At 37.7% G+C, this 21461-nt stretch overlaps 2 protein-coding genes across 4 annotated transcripts; both read left to right on the plus strand.

Moving 5' to 3' along the window:
- The first annotated feature begins 53 nt into the window (after window positions 1-53).
- cfap70 (cilia and flagella associated protein 70) lies at window positions 54-13390 on the plus strand. Of its 3 annotated transcripts, none has more exons than XM_056753984.1 (26): window positions 54-192; window positions 864-1047; window positions 1238-1327; window positions 1404-1489; window positions 1957-2136; window positions 2232-2414; window positions 2500-2594; window positions 2684-2798; window positions 3840-3968; window positions 4284-4427; window positions 6108-6182; window positions 6983-7080; window positions 7213-7237; window positions 7628-7822; window positions 7964-8095; window positions 9696-9821; window positions 10010-10143; window positions 10226-10341; window positions 10488-10664; window positions 10753-10886; window positions 11311-11463; window positions 11856-12014; window positions 12278-12367; window positions 12505-12606; window positions 12716-12763; window positions 13187-13390. In XM_056753984.1, the coding sequence occupies exons 1-26, from the start codon at window positions 124-126 to the stop codon at window positions 13265-13267; spliced, it is 3120 nt and encodes a 1039-aa protein (XP_056609962.1). In that variant the 5' UTR covers window positions 54-123; the 3' UTR covers window positions 13268-13390. The 3 variants fall into 3 exon arrangements, with proteins under 3 accessions (XP_056609962.1, XP_056609963.1, XP_056609964.1); XM_056753985.1 differs by having other exon boundaries at window positions 10759-10886; XM_056753986.1 differs by having other exon boundaries at window positions 2684-2786.
- A 726-nt stretch (window positions 13391-14116) lies between these two features.
- hmox2b (heme oxygenase 2b) lies at window positions 14117-21074 on the plus strand. Its single transcript, XM_056753613.1, has 7 exons — window positions 14117-14267; window positions 14601-14680; window positions 15719-15821; window positions 15904-16021; window positions 16219-16710; window positions 17684-17804; window positions 17906-21074. Exons 3-7 carry the CDS (start codon window positions 15730-15732, stop codon window positions 18031-18033), a joined length of 951 nt encoding a protein of 316 aa, XP_056609591.1. The 5' UTR covers window positions 14117-14267; window positions 14601-14680; window positions 15719-15729; the 3' UTR covers window positions 18034-21074.
- The last annotated feature ends 387 nt before the right edge of the window (window positions 21075-21461 follow it).

The raw sequence follows: 21461 nt of genomic DNA on the forward strand, positions 1-21461 counted from the left end.
ACCGCTTTCAGAAACTCTCGCGAGAACACCCGAGGTGTCATTCGGTTGCCGTGGAAACAGCTTAGCGTCGAGCAGAAACACGCACCCGGTTCTTCATGAAAAACAAAACGTCACGTTCTTCACATGGAGTCACACAGAGAGCTTGAGAGAGCGGTTACAGTGCAGATCACTGTGTTGACAGGAAAACACTTGGTAAGGTTGAAATGTCATGATTAAATGTCTTTGAAAAAAATGTTTGAACTGTTACTGCAAAGAAATGCAAAAGGCGTGATCGACTTCATGCAGCCCTGCGCAAACTTGCGGACGTTTCTCAAGATGTGCGATCGAAATCAAACGAGCCAACGCAGAAAACGTCATAAAAACGCAATTAAACGTTATTGTGTCTTATACGCACATTGCTAGACAGGTAGAGAACACAATGTAGATTTCAGGTACACAAAATGTATGTCACACAACGAGCAATCTGCGCACAATGCACGGATCAGGTGATCTACTGCTCTGTGAAAGGTCAGGGGTCAAAGTTGAATTTGTTTGAGTTTTTCAAGAGCCTTTATATATATATATATATGTGTGTGTGTGTGTGTGTGTGTGTGTGTAGCAGACTATATAATGAAGCTTTTAGGCAGATGTAGGTTGTTCTACATGGGATTATTTATGCAGTTTAATAATCAAAATGGCTTTTAGCCAAAATGATTTGAGTTTTGCTGTATAATATAAATAAATGAATGAGGCTATTTGTTTTGTTTACAGAGCCTCCAGAGTACATAGGACAGACACAATAAAAAATGCTTTAACAAGAATACATTTCAAATATTTATACATGTTTATGTGTTTGTTTAACTTCTTATGAATGAATGTTTTAGAGAGGAAGCAGGTCCGATTCATGCCTCAGTTTTATCCGTGTGGAGTTTAATGGATGTGTTCTGGGAGATTCACAAAAACTGGACGTGGCTGCGAACAGAGATGCGGTTTACAACTTCACCTGTAGTTTTGAATGTTCAGAAGTGGCCCACACTCGGGATGACCTGGCACATAAACCTGTCATACGTGAGTATTCTGTTTGAGTTTGTTTTGATCCTCTTTTTGTTGAGTGTTTGCCATATGATTGTTATTGCACAATTTTGTTTTTAATTCAATAACGTTGATTTCTAAGGGTCAAAATTCAAGACCACCGTACTAAAACAGTACTGTACAATATATGTTTATAGTCTAAATGTGTTAATGTGGGTTTTTTCAGTAACAGTCATTGAGGACTCACCTGAAGAGAAAGAGCAGAAAACTGCAGTTCTGGGTCAGGCTGTTGTGGATCTTCTGCCTCTTCTGAAGGGTAAAATGCACATCATTTCAGTTCACGGGTCATTTAGACACCCTGCAGATTTCAGACGGCCTTTTCATTATTTCAGGTCAGCGTAGCGTCTCATCCAGTGTACTGCTTCATGCGGTCCCCGGATCACCTTTAGATGTTTCTCAGGAGGAGGACCGAGAAAAAGTAAGACACAGTTTATTCTCGTTTAACACTTACACTGATGACAACATTGAGATACAATGGATTTGACTCAAAGGGACAGTACACCCAAAAATAAAAATGCTGTCAACATTTACTCACCGTCGAGTTGTCTCAAATCTGTGTACATTTCTTTGTTCTGATGAACACAGAGAAAAATATTTGGAAGAATGCTTGTAACCTAACAGTTCTTGGCCAGAACAAAATACATTTATACAGATTTGGAACAACTTGAGGGTGAGTAAATGAAGACAGAATTGAATCTTTAGGGTGAACTGTTCCTAGAATTCCAGCCTTTGAATTGCATTTAGAGATCTCAAAAGACAATATGAACATGTTTCATCCAGTTCTTTCAAGAGAAGAGTAGCCAAACTACACTATTCACAGTTATAGCCCTATGTCAACAAATGACCAATAAAAATAATTCTGTATATGTGTGACCCAATATTCAGGCCACTCTTGATGTGTCGGTCAGCGTTCAGGAGCCTTTGCTCTCAGATATCCAGATCTCTGAATCCAATATGTTGATGGTCACCGTGGAGACGGCGTATTCTGTTCCTGACATCTGGGATCCTGCATCCACACCTCTATCCAGCTACATGGCTGCGCTGCAGATTCCTCTCACAGCTGCGGTAAAACAAATGTTTACATTTAGAAAATTCAAGACATGCAAATAGGAAAAGTCAAATGTTTGTATATTCAGTATTCATACTTCTTTGTTTTACAGAAAGAACAAACACTGCTGTTCTCCAATGGCAGAGCGAAGATGGGTGGTGAGAGGGAATCAGTGCCCAGACCCAAAAAATGGCCGGTGGGTCACCTTCTTGTCCCAGGGGCGGAGGTCATGGAGGGCCAGTTCATTGAAACGGAGCCAACGGACATGAGTCACGGAGACCTTACAGACATAGAGGTGACCTGACTGCTGATAAGCTGGGCTTCAGAGGACGCGCCTAAAATCACATGTGTATTGAGCTGTGTGTGTGTGTATGTTGTAGGACAGTGACTTTAAAGCGAATGCAGAGTGCAACAGAAACAGAGTGAGTTGGGACACCGTGCGTCGCTGTTTTATTGATGCAGGAGGTCTGGCCTGGTGAGAACACACCGTCTTCTACACTGTTTGATTCATTAAGTCCTTTTGGAAATGAATGATTGTTATGAAAATGCCTTTTCTGTTTGCAGTCTATCCCGCAGGATTGCAGAATGCAGGCTGTGGCCCATCGAGATCATGAGGTGCCCTCAAACTAAACCGACCGATGCTGGGAAGAACACTAAAGAGAAGCAGGCAAGAAACATCGTAAGATCTAGTGTTGTCGACTTCTGTTAATGCTTACAGAAGGGAGTCTTTGGGATTTGTTTATTCTTTGTTGACAAAAACAATTTTATCTTATAGTTTTGTTTAGAAAAAAGTTAGGCTTCTCGCTACAGCGCCACTCCTCCCATAGACTTGTGATAAGAGGCAGAGAATCATTGTTTATTTTCACATATGTGACCCTGAATCACAAACCAGTCGTTAGTAGCACGGACATTTTTAAGTATATGAGAAAAATACATTTTATGGGTCAAAATTATCGATTTTTTTTATGCCAAAAATCATTAGGATATTAAGTAAAGATCATGTTCCATGAAGATATTCAGTAAATTTAATAACTTTAATATATAAAAACTTGATTTTGGTGAGTGGCTGGCCTGCCACAGTGCCCCTGATTGTAACAAACCACATCCAGGGAAGACAGACACAATCCAACAATAGGTTAAGTGAAACTGGTTTACTTGGTATATAAGGTATTTAACAGACATCCATGGGAAACATACAATAACTAGGAGACCATGGAAAAACGTACACAAGGAGAGTCAGGGAAAGTACAAACAGACATAATACATCCAGACCTGGCGGTACAAGTGAGGGTTATATGCCATGTGGGTGATTGGGTGCAGGTGAGACTGATTAGTGCAAATGAGTGAGTGCACAGAGTCCTGGGAAGTGTAGTGTACTTGAAGTCCGGGATAAGGTGAGAGGATATCCAGGGGGAGACGCTGGTGCCGGGGGCGTGGTCAAGGCTGGTCTTGCGGGTGTTATACTGATTTAACAACTTCAAAGGCTATTTTCTCAATATTTAGATTTTTTTGCACTCTCAGAGTTTTAAACGGTCGTATCAGATATTGTCCTATTCTAACAACTCATACATCAATAGAAATCTTATTTATTCAGCTTTCAGATGATGTAAAAATGTCAATCTCGAAAAATCAACCCATATGACTGGTTTTGTTTTCCAGGGTCACATATGTGTATGAATATATAAACACAAAACGAAATTGATGCTTATGTCTGCTGTAGGTGGAGGATGAGATCTTATTTCATGGAGTGGTGTACGTGGATCTGGCGCCGCTGCTGTATCCTGGAGTTCGCCGTATCCATGGGACATACAGAATCCACCCATTTCTTGAATCTGAACTTCTGGCCAAGGTGAATGCGAATTCTTAAATTCTTATGAAATTAATTTTACACAAGATTGTGATTAAAATGCAGATTACGTGACTTTTAGTCACTTCTGATGTTGTGATCTTGCACATTCGATGTCTCTTATTCTTTTTTTATGATGTACTTTTGCGTTATTGCAAGCAGATATGACCTTTTCTTCCGTGCAACACCAAAGGTGTCATTTTGAATAATGTACAGAGAATGGAGCTTTCAAGCTTCAAAGAAGGATTTTAAAGTGCCATAAATCCTCGGGTCCCATTAATTGTTGGAGGAAAAACAAGAGTCCATTTGTGTTTTCAGGCCCAGAGAACACACAGCATTCTGAAAGAGATGAGCAGAGCACCATCAGCCCACGGCCCAACTCGCCCCTCTTCATCTGTCGACACTTCAAAAGCCTCTCAAGTCTTTGAGAACAAAAGAGAGAACAGAGATGCTTTTAAAAAGGTAATAACTGACTGTGCTGTGAGTGAAAATATGAGAAAGTAAATCTTAATGATATCTCATTTGTTTCTCTGTGACGGAAAGAAGATCAAATGGAGATTTTTATTATCTCTTAGTTCTCCTAGACATCACTCTCCTAGTGTTAATGGAGAGCAAATGGAAACTTTTGCTCATATCTCTTATCTCAGATATTTCTCATTAGAAAAAGAGACAGAAATCTCTTGTCAAGTCAAGTCTGCAATGAAAAGTCAAATTGAAGATTTGGGTTAAATTTACCGAAATTCACATTATTTCAACTCTACCACCTCCATGCTCTTCATGTCTCTTCATGTGTAACGTGTAATTGTAAAAGAGAAACACATTATACTCAAATTATAAAAGAGCTCTATAAAATCTTCAGAGCTATAAGAGAGCAACATTCAATAGAAAACATAAATGTTAGATTCCCCCAATGCTAAACATTTTCCTTAAGATAAAAGAGCAACATGTAAGCAATAGAATTCTTATATTTGCATGCGATACTCAAAGCGTGTGCTAGTATTCATCAAAAACATGATCACTGGGAGCAGATACATGTCTTTTCTGTGAAGCGCTGCGTCTCGTGTTTGATATCCCCTTTAATTGAATTCACATCTGTGAGCGAGACGCACTTCCTGAAGCGATTAGCTCTAATAGCTTCAGATTGGCGTCCTTGATGTTGCTTGCTGAATCATGGCTTCTCGAGCACCCTGTGGACCCGCAGCAGATGGGGACGCAGAACACACACACACGAACGCTTCATCAACTGAACATCTGACCCCGCAGCTGTCCGCTAGACAAATAACAATGTACATACAAACAAACACCTTTCATTTCATGTCAGATACACAGAGATGAACATTTTACTGCTCAGATTCCTGTTTTATGGCTCTGATTTTTACAAGAGCTATGTGTCTTGTGTTAACTTAGTTTTTGGGTTCTCCTATCATTCTTCAGGAGAAACAGAAGACACAAATTAGTCTATCGAGGTATCAAACACCTCAGATCGTCTGGGTTTGATGAAATTTGTTTGATATTAGTTCATAAATCCGCCCTCTGTATAATCTAATCTCATTGCTGTCTGAAAAGTAATAAAAAGATTTTATTTAAAATTTTAATGTGATACTTCACACAAAATGAAAATTCTGTCATCGTTTACTCAACTTGTTGTTCCAAATGTGTATGAATTTCTTTGTTCTGATGAACACAGAGAAAGATATTTGGATATCTCAACACCCATTGACTCCCACTTTGGAAAAATGATTTCTGTTGAACAATAGAAGATATTTTGAAGAATGTAGGACATTTTTGGGACATTTTTGACGACCATTGTATTTACTCCTACTTCAAATGGAGGACAAAATCTGTCTGGTTATAAGCATTCTTTCAAATATCTTTCTCAGAAATGTTTCACATTTGGAGAAAACTCGAAAGTGAGTAAATGATGACAGAATTTACATTTTTGGGGGAAGTATCCCTTCAATGTGAAACACACATGGCAATGCATTTATTTAGTGAGTTTTCTGTGTCTGTGCTTTTGTTTAATACTTATATTTACTACTTGGTGTGCAATCTCTACAGAACGAGCAGTTGGGATGCTTGACTTGTGTAAACACAACTAATATGTATGAAAATTTGAGAAATAAAATGACATCCTCTTTCTAGCTGGTTTCACAGGGAAAAACGGATCAGACCGATAGTCTGGCTGATATGAAGGTGCAGGTTAACGCGGAGGGACAGGTCAGTTCATCTGTCAATAATACACTGAAGTATACTGATTATTAAATCACTCTTTATTTTCTTTAAAGGGTAAATTCATCCCAAAATCAAATTTATGTGATTTCTTTACTCCTCCACATGATGTTTAACATGTATTGAGACCTCCCGGCATCTTTGGAGCACAAATAAAGATATTTTAGGTGATATCCGAGAGATTTCCAATCCTCCTTATAGACATCATGGTTATAGTTGTTGTCAAGGTCCAGAAAAGTACAAACATCGTTAAATTGGTCCATAATAGTGGCTCAATTGAATGTTTTTGAAGCGACGACAATACTTGCGAAAAACAAACCAAAATAACGACTTTACATTTACATTTAGGCATTTGGCAGACACTTTTATCCAAAGCGACTTACATTGCTTTATCCTATACATTTTACATAGGTATTTGCAATCCCCTGGGATCGAACCCACAACCTGCTCTTACCACTGAGCTACAGGAAAGCAAATCAAATATTCTTTAATCAAAACTTTTTTATTTTAATCAAATAGTCTTCTTCTTTGTCTTGTCAGTCAATGGTACGCGTTCACGAGAGCAGTTGTCTTTAGTACTTTTCTTGACCCTGACAACAACTATAGCCATGATGTCTATGAGGAGGCCTGGAAATCTATCTGATGTCACCTAAATATCTTTATTTGTGCTCCCAAGACGCCGGGAGGTCTCAAAACATGTTTACCGTCATGTGGGTGAGTAAAGAAATCACATAAATTTGATTTTGGGATGAACTAACCCTTAAATTGAATTTTGCTTGTTTTCTCAGATGTGCGCTGACTCAAGATCTTACATTGTTATCGAAATTGTTTTGGAAAAACCTCTGGTTCCAAAGAGAGAAAGACCACCAGGAGATCTGGCCAAACGGTAACTGGATACTTATGCTGATGAAGATCTTTATTACGTTATTCAGATTAATAACTTTAATATCTGTTTTTTTAATGGTTGTACGTTTGAACACTTCAATCTGGAATCTTTTGTTTTATGTTTGATTTACAGTTTGATGCCTCAACGAGCAGAACGAGTAAGAAACCTTCAATTCTTTCCTTTTTCTGTCATTCCTCCGATCACGTTTCTGTCTATCCTGACCACACAACTTCATGTTGGATTAAACCCTGAAAGTCTGATTGTACATCAAGTCAATCTGTAGTGCCCTCATGTGGCCGGAAGCTGGATGTGCACATAGATTATTTATCAGTTACCACACATTGTATATACTGTACTGTTATAGAGAATAACACATCTCATAACTAGCCTGAATGAATAAATCTTTCAAATATGTTTGAATATATTCAGCCAACGTAGCGAAACAAGTTCAATTTTTGCATTACGAAAATAAGGTTGTTTTAAAACCATGTAGATTATTTGCATGATTTTATCATATCATTATCCTGAAGAATATTGTCATTTTCAGGCAGTGCATCATTACCACTCTCAGATAGCGAGCGTGACCGCCCAGGTCTTGGATCAGTACCGACAGCTGTTCGGGGCCGCATTTGCACCCGGGCGCCCACCTTTGGATCCGGCACTGCGAGAACAGCGCAAAGCACGGCTGCTCGGAGAACTCAACAGCTCTGGAACATACTTTGCGTTTAAGGAACAGATTAAGGTGATTGATTTATTGTAATGTACATTCACATTGCAGTTCGTCAAGGGGGGTCGAGTACCCGTATACCGAAGTGTCTATATGTCAAGGAGCATGTGCTAATGTGCTTCTGGTTGTGATGTCACTACTGATTTGTTTTGTCAGTACTCTGTGGTGAGGATTGTACGGGAGAAGATGATGAGGACAGATGCCTTCAAGGACCCCGAGGAGCTCCAGGCGTTCCTGAGTCAGCTCTATGTTTACCTGGTGGATGAGATGCACGTTGCTCTTAATAAGGTGTCACTTAAAAGTCTGACTCCATTCTCAGAATCATGTTCATCTGAATCAGACTATTCACTAGATCACATTCCTCTAAATCTAACTGAATCATGTTCCTCTGAATTCCTCCGAATCAGATCCTCAAAATCACATTCCTCTAAATCAGAGTCTATTCACTAAATCACATTCCTCTAAATCAGACTCCACTCCCAGAATCACATTAATCTAAATCAAATTTGATTCACTAAATCACATTTCTTTGAATCAGACTCCTGAATCATGTTCCTTTGAATCAGACTCCGCTTTCTGAATCGTGTTCCTCTGAATCAGACTCTTTTCGTTAAATCACATTCCTCTGAATCAGACTCAACTCTCTAAATCATGTTCCTCTGAATCAGACTCTATTTAATGAAATCACATTCCTCTGAATCAGACTCAACTCTCTAAATCATGTTCCTCTGAATCAGACTCTATTTAATGAAATCACATTCCTCTGAATCAGACTCAACTCTCTAAATCATGTTCCTCTGAATCAGACTCTATTTAATGAAATCACATTCCTCTGAATCAGACTCAACTCTCTAAATCATGTTCCTCTGAATCAGACTCTATTTAATGAAATCACATTCCTCTGAATCAGACTCAACTCTCTAAATCATGTTCCTCTGAATCAGACTCTTTTCGTTAAATCACATTCCTCTGAATCAGACTCAACTCTCTAAATCATGTTCCTCTGAATCAGACTCTATTTAATGAAATCACATTCCTCTGAATCAGACTCAACTCTCTAAATCATGTTCCTCTGAATCAGACTCTTTTCGTTAAATCACATTCCTCTGAATCAGACTCAACTCTCTAAATCATGTTCCTCTGAATCAGACTCTTTTCGTTAAATCACATTCCTCTGAATCAGACTCAACTCTCTAAATCATGTTCCTCTGAATCAGACTCTATTTAATGAAATCACATTCCTCTGAATCAGACTCAACTCTCTAAATCATGTTCCTCTGAATCAGACTCTTTTCGTTAAATCACATTCCTCTGAATCAGACTCGAATCTCTAAATCATGTTCCTCTGAATCAGACTCTATTTAATGAAATCACATTCCTCTGAATCAGACTCAACTCTCTAAATCATGTTCCTCTGAATCAGACTCTATTTAATGAAATCACATTCCTCTGAATCAGACTCTTTTCACTGATACGTGTTCCTCTGAATCTGACTGAATCATGTTCCTCTGAATCAGACTTTATTCAATTAAATCCCAGTCGTCTGAATCAGACTCCACTCCCATAATCACATTCATCTAAATCAGATTTTATTGACTAAATCACATTTCTCTGAATCAGACTCCATTTAATGAAATCACATTCGTCTGAATAAGACTCTTTTCACTGAATCATGTTCTTCTGAATCAGACTTTATTTAATTAAATCCCAGTCGTCTGAATCAGACTCCACTCCCAGAATCACATTCATCTAAATCAGATTTAATTCACTAAATCACATTTCTCTGATCAGACTCTGAATAATTTTCCTTAAAATCAGAATACAGACTCTCTGAATCATTTTCCTTTGAATCAGATTCAGCTTTCTGAACCATGTTTCTCTGAATCAGACTCTTTCAGTGGATTCTCAGGACGAGCATCATGAGCCTGGGCTGAGCTGCTCTCAACTTAAACTCTTGGCCAAAGAGGCAGAACTCAACAACGACTACCAGCAAGCCGCGCAGTATTATCAGGAGGTAAACTCCCTACATTTACCTCGCATTACCTTTATTGACTTGAAATAAATGATTACATGGAAATTCCATTCAATGTCTTTAAAAAAAGCATCTGAGAAAAAATCCCCTGAGAAGTCCTCATAGTCTAAACACTCCATTTGTCTTTTTTTGACATTTGTGACGGCGGGACTTTTGTTTTGTCTGTGTAGTGTGTGGTTCGAGATGACAGTGAGCCGTCCCACTGGTTTGATTATGGAGTTTTTCACATGCTGACGGCTGATCACATTAAAGCAGAAGAGTGTTTCCAGCGTGCCGTGTCCATTGATCAAAAACACACATCCAGGTGATGAAAAGAACTCAATATAGCGACATGTAAATGTATCGCCGAGCTCTAATTTTAGTGTTCTTCATTCTGATTTGTGCAGTTTACTGATGTGTGGCGTTCTGTCTGAGATGAATGGACGTTACGAGGATGCCGAGGCCTTCTTTGAAAGTGCTACTTGCGTTGAGCCTGACAGTGTGGTCGCCTGGACTTTGTTTGGTGAGAATTAAACATCAAGTGAAGTATTACAAGTATACATTTCTGTTTGACATTTCAAACCTGTGGTGATTTATTTCTAAATGTGAATTATAAAATTGAGGTAAAATCAGGATCCTATGATAAAGACTTTGCGAATATGTTCTCAGGTCTGTTTTGTCAGTCTCAGGAGAAATCCATTCAGGCTGAGATGACTTTTCTGGAGGCCAATAAGCATCTTCGTTCAGTCCTGAAGAACAAGCCAAAGGCCACTTCTGAACCTGGTGAGAAGAATCACCAGACGGACAAAACCAGGACATCTCCAGCTGGCAAGACAGAAGAGACAGGTGACCATTGCTTTGACTATCGCTTTAGGACCACATTTTGTATTACGAAGCTTTGGGAGCTGATCTGGGATCATTTGCTTCACGGCAGATATAGATGGTAGATCCGTAAATGAAGACGACAAACGCGATTGCAAAGAAGAAGCAGAAATTTCCCCTTCCAAGGTCAAAATCACCATTTACACAGAGGCCGTGCGATTCCTTCTGCAGAATTATGCATTACAGGTCAGAGAGAAGATCTTCCATCATTCAGTTAAAGGGACAGTTCACCAAATAATACAATTCTCTCATCTTTTATTCTGCCTCATGTCATTCCAAAACTGTAAGACTTTCTTTTTTCTGCAGAACACAAAAGAAGATATTTTGAAGAATGTCGATAACCAAACAACTGACCCCCTTTGACTTCCATTGTATGAACACTAAACCACTGAGACATTTCTCAAGATATCTTCTTTTGTGTTTCACTATAAATGACTTTTACGGAATAAATGAATGACTTTAGGGTGAATAAATGATGACAGAATATTCGTAACAGTCCCTTTTCATATTTAAAAAAAAAAAGCATACTGTTTGACATGAAGACTATCAAATAGCTCTGAATAAAATGATTTGCAATTTGATGTTTTTTCCTTATGTTTGTATGATGCAGATGGCACAGCGGGCACTAGCTCAACAGCTTCTCTCTCCAGATCGAGGAAGCAACAGCTCGTATCATCTCGCTCTGGCTCAGCTCCAGCTGCTGAGAGGAGAACACAACAGCGCCGAAGAGAGCCTGCGAGAGGCACTGACCCACAATTTACAGGTCCGACAAATCCTATATTTGTAGAGTTTGGTTCCAAAATGAGATAACTACGTTTAAAAAAATATATAAAACGTTAATTATGTTATCATGTTTTTATTTTATTATTGTGTTACTTAGATGTGTTTTTTTTTTGTTATTATGGCTTAAATAAATAAAAAATGCAGTTTGATTTATATTAATTGGAATGCACAGTCCCCGTGACCCGAGGTAGTTCGGATAAGCGGTAGAAAATGGATGGATGGAATGCACAGTAAAAAAACATATTTTTTTGATATATTTTAAAAAGATGATCATTTTGGAACCAAACTCTTCATTTATTCTTTTAAATGTACACCTGTTTGATCAAATTCTTTGATTTATCGTATGCTTTTCTGTGGTTCTGATGTGAATAGGATCCAGACGTATGGGCTCTGTGGGGTCATCTGAATTACATGAGGGAGGATTACTCTCAAGCTAAGAGCTGCTATGAACGTACGCTTGACTCGCTGGATGCGGTGGACACACACTCTGTACTTCTCCGCCTGGGATCCATCTATCTGCAGGATGGGGAAGTAAGATAAATCGGAAAAGTTATTGTTCTTATTTCACTCATTCAGATTTATGCTTCAGTTAAATTTAACTTTTTATTATTATTTGCCTAGATTACTTGACTAAATGTAATAACTAAAATGTTTTTTTTTAATGATTTGAAACTTTTGACCCCCCATTTAAACTTTGATACAGAAATTTGAATTTAAAAAACATCTAATATAAGTGTAAATTAGTCAAATTTTCTTTTCTTTATGTGTGTGTGTGTGTTTTAACCCCTCTTCAGTATAAAAAAGCCAAAGGTACATTTCAGCGGGCCTGCAGAAGCTCTCCCTCTTGTCTTACGTGGCTCAGGCTGGGAACTGCCCACTATAGAGTGAGTATGCCATATAATGCCATTGAGTGGACGCTCATATTATTTTTATATTATATTATAATATAATGAAATCTGAAATGCAGAGACTGTTATGGAATATTGAGTGGGAAGGATGTCTGTGATTGCTGTGAGTTTAGATGGATGAACTGAAAGAGGCTGAAGACGCTCTGACTAAGGCCAGTGCACTAAACAGCAGGAATGCAGAAGTCTATGGCTTCCTGACTTTAGTTTATTTACGGGTATGTGGCGGCATAATGTATTTTTAATGCTTTTTTTATTACATAATTACATTCTCTTTGCACTCATTTTTGATTGCAATTCACTGTATATCATTTTTTGTACTTTCAGGCTGGCAGAAAACCTGAGGCTGAACAGTCATATCAATATGCTGTAAAGGTTTGTACTGATTGAGATCAAAGATAGTTCACCTAAAAATAAACGTTCTATGTTTTTTACGTGATGTCAATTTTTTATTCGGTGAAACAATTTACACTAAAAATATTGAGTACATTTAAAACTGTGAAATCAGTGAAATATACTGTTTTAAATTAGAATGCACCAAGGATATTAAGCATATAGTAAAAATATAATTTCTTAATTAAATACTTGTATTATTTAAGTTTATTTAATTAAATTAATCTTTAATTAGCATTAGCAAATCCATTTTTATATGTCCCATTGAAAGAATCTCTTGATTTTAAAATATTGGAAAGATAAAAAATATTAGGTTAATATAGCTGTTTATTTTTTTATATATACTAAGCCACTGAATATTTTTTTAAGAGTGTAACGGTATGTTTTGTTTGTTTGTTTTAACAGATGAATTTACAGAAAGAGTTTCTTCTCCAGGAGATTCATGATCTGCAGGCACGTGCTGGATTTGAAAAGCGGTTTCTTTGATTATTTCTGCACATAGACTATTAACCTGTGTGTGTGATTTAAAACTTTCATTTCTGATTTAAATCACCAAAATTGTCTCACAGATTTATTATACTATAATCCTAATAAAAATGTGAATGGAAATGAATGTGATTCCTACCAAAATGTCTTAACCATGGTTTCATTCTTCAAATGATCCTGTTGATGATGGCTGTGCCATTTCACACACTGTTTACTGTACACCAGTGGTTCTCAAACGTTTTTATTATAAGGTCCCCTTTGTGTAGAGTGCATTGCTTTGTGGCCCCCCAAATAAAGACTTATAATTAGGGCTGTCAAATGATGAAGGGGGATTAATCGCATACAGAATAAAAGTTTCTGTGTACGTAATATATGTCGGTTTTAATGTACAGTGCAGATTAATTTTGTATTTATGAACACATACACATGAACGCATATATTTGTGAAAAATATAACAATTAACATGAGTTTATTTAGAATTTTATTTATTGGTAAATATAAAAAAATAAATTGAAATATTTCCTAAATATATAAACAAGTATGCATATGGTTTGTGTTTATAAATACAAAATTAATATGCACAGTACACATACATACATTATGTAAACACAACGTTTATTCTGGATGCGATTAATCGCGATTAATCGTTGGACAGCCCTACTATTATCTTAAACTTAAAATTTTAATTAAACCAAAAACTTTTTCAGTTATGCAACGCTGCAGAAACATCAATTCTTTTAGTTTGTGGTCTTGTTTTCAGATAAATTAAATGTAAAAAAATGAATAACAGACTCGCGGCTCCTTTAAGATTCTGTTCCGATGGTCACGTGTTGCAAATGCCTCTCCTGTTTTGAGCTCACGAAGAAGAGGAGGACGCAAACGCACGCGTATACGTCAATCTGTAATCCATTACAAATACTTTTTTTAGCATTCCTACAGACTCATACGACAGACTAATATTATTAACATCATCAAAGAAAGATTCGCATGCGATCTGATTGTAAGTAAAACGACTATTTTTTTAAACTAAATAAATGAATGTCAGAAGTACGCAAATGAAGGCGAATAGTTTTGCTGAAGGACGACACGCAACGTTGCAATGATCCACTGCGTTTAATGATTTGCTTCAATAAAACAACTGAAAGTGACAATGCTATAGTTATCATATAATGACACATTTGAACTTATGAGGTGTGATGTAAAAGTGTGAGACGCTTGATGTGTATTTTTGTGACGTTTTCGTATCATGTCACTGATAAACACCAGAATGTGTATTGACTGCGCTTTGTGTATTCATTCACCCCACAAACACACAAAACACTGTTTGCTGAAGGATCTTTCTGGATGCCCGAGCTTTTGTTATAACAGTCAGCTGTAAAGGAGACATTTCACCCATCACTCAGGAGTTCAGAGGTAAGAGCACAGAATCGGTTTCATTTACTTCATTTATTTAGATTTAAAAGTGAAAAATATTCCTTTGTTTGGCCACATTTCTTAATGATGATACACACAATTGTTTTATGAATAAAAGTAATAAGAGGGGTTTCAAAATGATGCCATGGTCATGTGTGCACTGCATAAAATTTGCTTCTTCTTTGTGTTTCATATAAATTAGGGATGCATGATAAATTATCGGCCATATCGGTATCATTGGCCATTTTCATTGTTAATGGTATCGGCTGATAAAAATATTTAAGCCGATATATTATAGCCGATAAATCTTAATTCAGTTCCTCTAGTTAAACTTCTTCAGCTGCATGCTGCTCGCATTTAAAAAAACTGTACAGTACTGTCTTTATATTGTGATCATTCACTTCCTGCTATTAGCAAAGCATTTTTAATAAATATAGATAAAGTATTTATAAATGTGAAAATTATACTAACAAAAGCATGTATAATTTGTTTATTTAAGGCGGGGTGTTCGAATTACGCTTGTTTAAAGTCGGGCCGAGTACAAAAACAACCTTGTAGCCAATTCGCAGTAAGGTCCACAGTACACAGGACGGACATTAGTCGAGCCGAGGGCTGACGGATGCAAAATATTGGGGTAGGGGTGTGTTCATTTTGGTGATTTGAACATCGCACACCCCGCCTTTAAATAAAACATATTCCAGAAAAGTTTGAAGGTTAAAGAATTGTTAACTAGTGTAAAGTAGGAATGGTTCGTGATTTTCAGGGGAGTCAAAGAGATCTAATGGTTACCTTGTTTTCTACAGTCAATGTTTTCAAATAAAGCAGTAGTCCATCTTTTACCTTTTTGTTTCATTTTATATTAATCCCTAGATACCATATATCGGTTATCGGCTTTTAATGTAAAATAATTATCGGTTATTGGCCGAAATGTACATATCGCTGCATCCTGAATATAAATGTTTTTAACTGATTTTGATTGTATAATGTAAGATGGGAAACGGCCTTACTAATGTTTTTTGCACTGTTGTCATTAAACAGAAGACAGTGAAATGTCTGCAACAATGACAGAAGATGCAGCCAATGGCAAGAGCGCAGTTAACGGAGGATTTATGTATGAAGAGGGAGGGGTAACTATCCTCAGGTGCATAAGGTCCCGTTTAAAATGTATACAAATGTATTATTATGATAAATGAGTTTTGTCATCATGATTGTTAACCCTGCAGACCTACAGACCTGTCAGAGATGTTGGCTGCAGGTACCAAAGAAGTTCACGAGAAGGCCGAAAACACACAGTTTGTGAAGGATTTCCTGAGGGGACGCATTAGTACGGAAATCTTTAAGGTAACATCTTCAGCATGAACCATTCTGTAAAACATAATGTGACGTTTCTGAGTTCTTCTGCATGGAATAAAGAGATAGGATTTTTTGTGTTTGCTCAATCAAACATCACTTCTAGTAAAGGTTATGTTGTGAGGGTAATAAACTGTGCCTGTGCTGTCCGATGTCTGTTTTACTGAAATCTGCGTTTGTGTCGTCAGCTCGGTCACGTGGCTCTATACTTCACTTATTCTGCTCTGGAGGAGGAGATTGAGAGAAACAAAGATCACCCTCAGTTTGCACCGCTCTACTTCCCCAATGAGCTCCACCGACGCGACGCTCTGGCTCAAGATCTGGAGTACTTCTACGGCCACGACTGGCAAAGCCAAACCGTCTGCTCTCCGGCCACTCAGCGCTACGTGGAGCGCATCCATCAGCTGGGCCGTGAGGAGCCTGTGCTCCTGGTGGCTCACGCTTACACCCGTTACATGGGCGATCTCTCGGGGGGTCAGGTGCTGAGGAAGGTGGCCCAGCGTGCCATGAAGCTGCCGTCCACCGGAGAAGGGCTGCGCTTCTATCAGTTTGACGGCATCCACAACGCCAAGGCCTTTAAACAGCTTTACCGTAGCCGCATGAACGAACTGGAGCTGGACGTGAAAACCAAAGAGAAGGTTGTGGAGGAAGCCAACCGGGCTTTTCACTGTAACATGGAGGTGAGGAGCGGGTTATGATGTCATAGCAGACATAATAAATGGTCCTTTTTGACTGGGGAGGAAGTTTGGAGTTCTAAAAGCTTAATCCAAAGGTCACGTGCTCATAATATGAGCCCTTGTCAATGGTAATTCAAGTTTTGTGATGGACACCAATACGTCTGATCTTTAAATTCGACGGATATTAATTAAAATAATGGACATTGTCGCTCCTTTGTTTTGACATGATACCACTAGCGTCGATGTAATGAAAAATGAGAGCCCGGCTTGAGTTCCATTCACGAACAGATGGAGGGCTTTCACGGTAGATAAGAGAAACGCTTAAATGAAATGAGGTCGAAAGCGTTCAGTTATATCATCTGACCCATAGATATAAAAACTAGATGCCTCATTCATGCTCTCCAGGCACGTAGACGCGTCCGCCATCTTGGAACGGTCCACTGACGTCACTCACAGTTCCCTAGAATGCCACGACTTTAATTCCTGAAAATTGAATACACTTTTCTTGTTGTCATGTGTTAGTGTAGGAAATATAATGCTTGAGTGAGCTTGCTCTTGAGTGTTAACGGACCGGCTTGGCACGATTGCCAGATCTGTGAAACAAAGTCCTTCATCAGGAGCCCAACGTCCCAGTCCAAATAACAGAACTAACATTCATAAATGAAATCATCTTAAGATTGACGGCTATATAACAAAATCCTACCACTCCTAACCTGTGGAGAAAACAAACCGAAGCAATAGTTAAAAAGTAACCCAATTCCACTAGGAAGCTGCTGACTTGGCAACACAGAGCGGCGGACGACCTATACGTATAGCGGACCATAGAAACATATGCTAATGCAGCATCTAGTTTTGATATCGCCGATCTGACCCCTAACAAGTGATTTATCCAATTTTCTCCTTTTCCTGATGGTTGACCTTTAATACTGTATTTCTCACATCATGTTACTGTATTCTGCTTGTGTGTTTCGTGTAGGTGTTTGGAGAACTGGAGGAGGTTGGAAAAACCCTTCAGGAGGACGTTATGGATTCAACTCCTCTTCATGGTGAAACGCAGGGAGACGTCAGCCAGTGTCCGTACCACGCTGCCAAAACAGGTAAACACGACCAGCACACATGTACCTAGCAACTGCATATAGTGTCGCATTAAAAACTAGCTGAACGCTAAACGTTAAATTTGATGTTTTTTTGCTTTCAGCTGCTACAGGCGGATCTGCGTTTATTTATCAAATGGCCATGAGCGTGCTTAAAAATCCATCCGGTCAAGTCCTACTGGCTGCGTGGATCGCTGCTTTAGCCGGATTGGCCGCCTGGTACCTCATGTGACTCAATAAGAGGAGGAGAAAGTGGTGAAAACATTCGATCCGCCCGGTGGTCACACATTCGCTTTGAATCTGTCAGGCAATTCCGCACCTTGAACCCTTGAGATGATTTAGTGCACCTCATTTGCCCTCATGTGCTCGAGTGGATGTGATTTATATTTTTCATATGAGGCGGGTAGTGTAGTTTAGTGATTTAATGTGACATTTAGTACTTTTGAACCCGTCAGTGTTTAGGAAATAATGAAGTTAAGGGTGCAGATGCAGAAAGATATTTTTATAGAGAGTTTCATCGCAGTGGACTCATTTCACGTTTTGGGCCCAAAAATAGTGAATGCATGAGCAATTATAGTTTTGATTTTAGTTTATTAGTTTTATTCATATTTTATATTAACTTTTTTATAGTTTTTTGTGTTCATTTTAGTTAATTTTAGAGTGTGCTTTTTTAATTTCATAATTTATTATTTCTGTTTAATGTTGCTATATAAGATGAATTCATTTTATTTTATTTTTTGTTTATTATTAGAATTTGACTGCTTTAAACTTACTTCAGTTTAGTTTTGAGGCAACATTTAAATATTTCCTTAAGTAAAGTTTTTCAATAATTTTTAGCTCAATATAGGCTAATTTATAGGATTGTGCGTGCATCTTGGTTGCATAAAAGCCCGGAAGAGATAGCGACTAGAGATTTAGACGGATACGATATGCAAAATAGTAAGACTTGGAAAGATTATAGAAAACCTAACCTGAAATACAATAAACACAGATCCGGATGATTTCATCTGTCCAGCCTGTTCGTTTAATGACTTGTTTAGCTTAAAGTGGCATATTCAACGACAGTATTCCATAGGAAGTATTAGCATAATTTTTGCCGTTCCCATTCAACAACACAAAAACACGTTTTTGAAGGAATTGTCTCCTCCGCTTCTCTCATTGCTGCTTTGATTCCACTGTTTTTCTGCAACCAGTATGCGCTCGCAGCACGCAGTGACGTAACCGTGTTGTCGACTCCAAATTGGTCTATTTTATTTGATTTCAATGAACAGGAACATTTTAGTAAACCAAAATAACTTCGGCAAGTACACAAGCTCAGTTTTACAAAATGTGAAATGTGTCAGAATGTAATGCGTAACGCTGTATGTTAAAGCACTACTGGGGAGGGGGGGTCTTTTTTAAAGATGCCTTCCTGAAAAATAACATTGACATTTAATGTGACGGTTCATCTAAAAATCAAACTACTATGTGGTTTAAAACGTTTTTCTGTGGGGCACAAAATATATTTTGAGAGACGTTTCAGTGGGTCCAGTAAGTCAAAATATCTTCTTCAGAAGTTCTGTTCTGCAGAAGAAACTCATATATGACATGAGAAACGATGACAAATTGTTGTTTTTTTGGATACTGAGGTTGTTCGCCGCCACAACGGGGCCAGATGCTTATATGCCATGACCAAGCATTTCATGTGGCTTTACGTTTCTAGGACGGTTTTGATAAAGTTTGATTCATTTAAGCATGATTTGAAATTAAATGTACTCCACGTTTCTGTAACACCACATCCACGCCACACTTTTAACTTTTAATATTTTGTTTGATTACCATTACTATTACCATAGCTTTACTACAAATACCATGATTATTGCGGTGAAATACATTTGAGCACATTTTGTATTTTCTTTGGTTTTACTACAATTGAAAACCAAAAAACGATGCTTAGTTTAGTTGGTCAATTTTCGTAAGGGAGGACAAAACTGCGAATGAAGACCTTTAAAGAATGTAGAATATGAAAGAATGGCCAATGCAGAAATCGTAGCCATTTGTTACATACGATTGATTTCTGATTTATGTGGGTTTATGTATGAATTGGCCATATGTGTAATGCATAAGCTCACTGATGCAGTGACAATTTAAAAAAAAGAGCAAAATGTATTCATTTGGGAAGCTGTCAGTGGAGATTGCTCTCATGACATGCTGCAATAGTCCTGAAATGTCTGATATCGGGTGACGAATCAGCCTGGCGGTTATAAACGTGTATTACTTGTTTTTACAGAGTATTTGAATGCTACTTAACAAGGTGCAAGGTCGAAAAGTGTTTCAACCGTATTTGTCGAATTTAGATTTGCTTTCCTCCAAAGGTGATTTACTTGGTATTGGACCATTGATCTTTTAACATTATTAACAGTAATGGATGCAATAATTCATTTTGATTGAACCTAACCCTATAGCACTGTGATATGACACTGAGGATTTTGAAAAAATGTATATGTTTATGAACACACGACGGTCACTTTATTATACTAAAAATGTTTTTGAGAGTGTTTTATGTAATATCGAATCCTGGGCGGGGGGGTTTGTAACCAAATGGTGACTGTAATAAAACAGATCAAAATGTATGTAAAGTGTTTTGCATAAATGGTTTATGCAGTTCAGTTCATATTTTGTCTTTGGAGTTACTAACAACTTGTTCTTAAGCAAAAGACAGAACAAGGAAACTAGTGTACAGAACAGGGGTTTTCAAACGGGGGTCTGGGGACCCCCAGGGCGCCTCGAGAAGGTTGCAAGGTTTCTAGGAAAAAAGATTAAGCAAAAAACAATAAAAGTCAACAGTGTTTATCTGCTTTTTTAGCTATGGATAGTTTCCAGAATTGTTTATTTTTAAATCTTTCTCACTATGTTTTCTTTTTTTGGACTCGAGGTAAAATTGTTGCCCACTATTTAGGTTTAGAAACAAGTTGTTGCCTTTATAATATCATATTAACTTTTTATCGAACAAAGTTTGAACGTTTCTTTACACAGAAAAAATATAGATGATATATATTTTAGAAAAGGGGGTCCCTCACAAAAGGTAAATCATAGTTGGGGGTCCTCGACATCGTAAAGTTTGAAAACCTGTGTACTAGAAGAATGCTGCACAATACACACGGCTTACTGTAATGAAATAAAGTAATGACATAACAGTATAATTTATGATTTATGCACATCACAGTCACATGACCTTATGAAATGACGTGTGGTGTCCTGTTATCATCTCTGAATAAAAATATTTCATTCGTTTTTTTTCTGTAGTGTCTTTACCTATAGGTATTTTAAAAAAATCACATATAAAGATGAAAATGACCACATTGCATTATGGGATGCAGTATTGTGGTCAGACGTATTCTGGACTGAAGGTCTATTAGTAAAAAAAGTAAAGTATTTTTCATTAAGTACGCCACAAATCTTTGGATAAACAAAGCATTCGTGATTCATTTAAGGTTTAAATTTGATATATTTGTCATCAAACTTTCAACATAGAAACTACACAATCTCATTAGTATGTATTACTAATGAAAAATGTGATATACACACTGCATATTAGCAAACTAGGACAACTTCAGATCCGCACATCGTGTTGAGAAAACGCCATGTATTATTTTAAATAGATTTTCTTTTTCAAAACTA

Source organism: Triplophysa dalaica, chromosome 7 (assembly GCF_015846415.1).
Source record: "Triplophysa dalaica isolate WHDGS20190420 chromosome 7, ASM1584641v1, whole genome shotgun sequence".
In the NCBI taxonomy this organism is placed as follows: domain Eukaryota; kingdom Metazoa; phylum Chordata; class Actinopteri; order Cypriniformes; family Nemacheilidae; genus Triplophysa; species Triplophysa dalaica.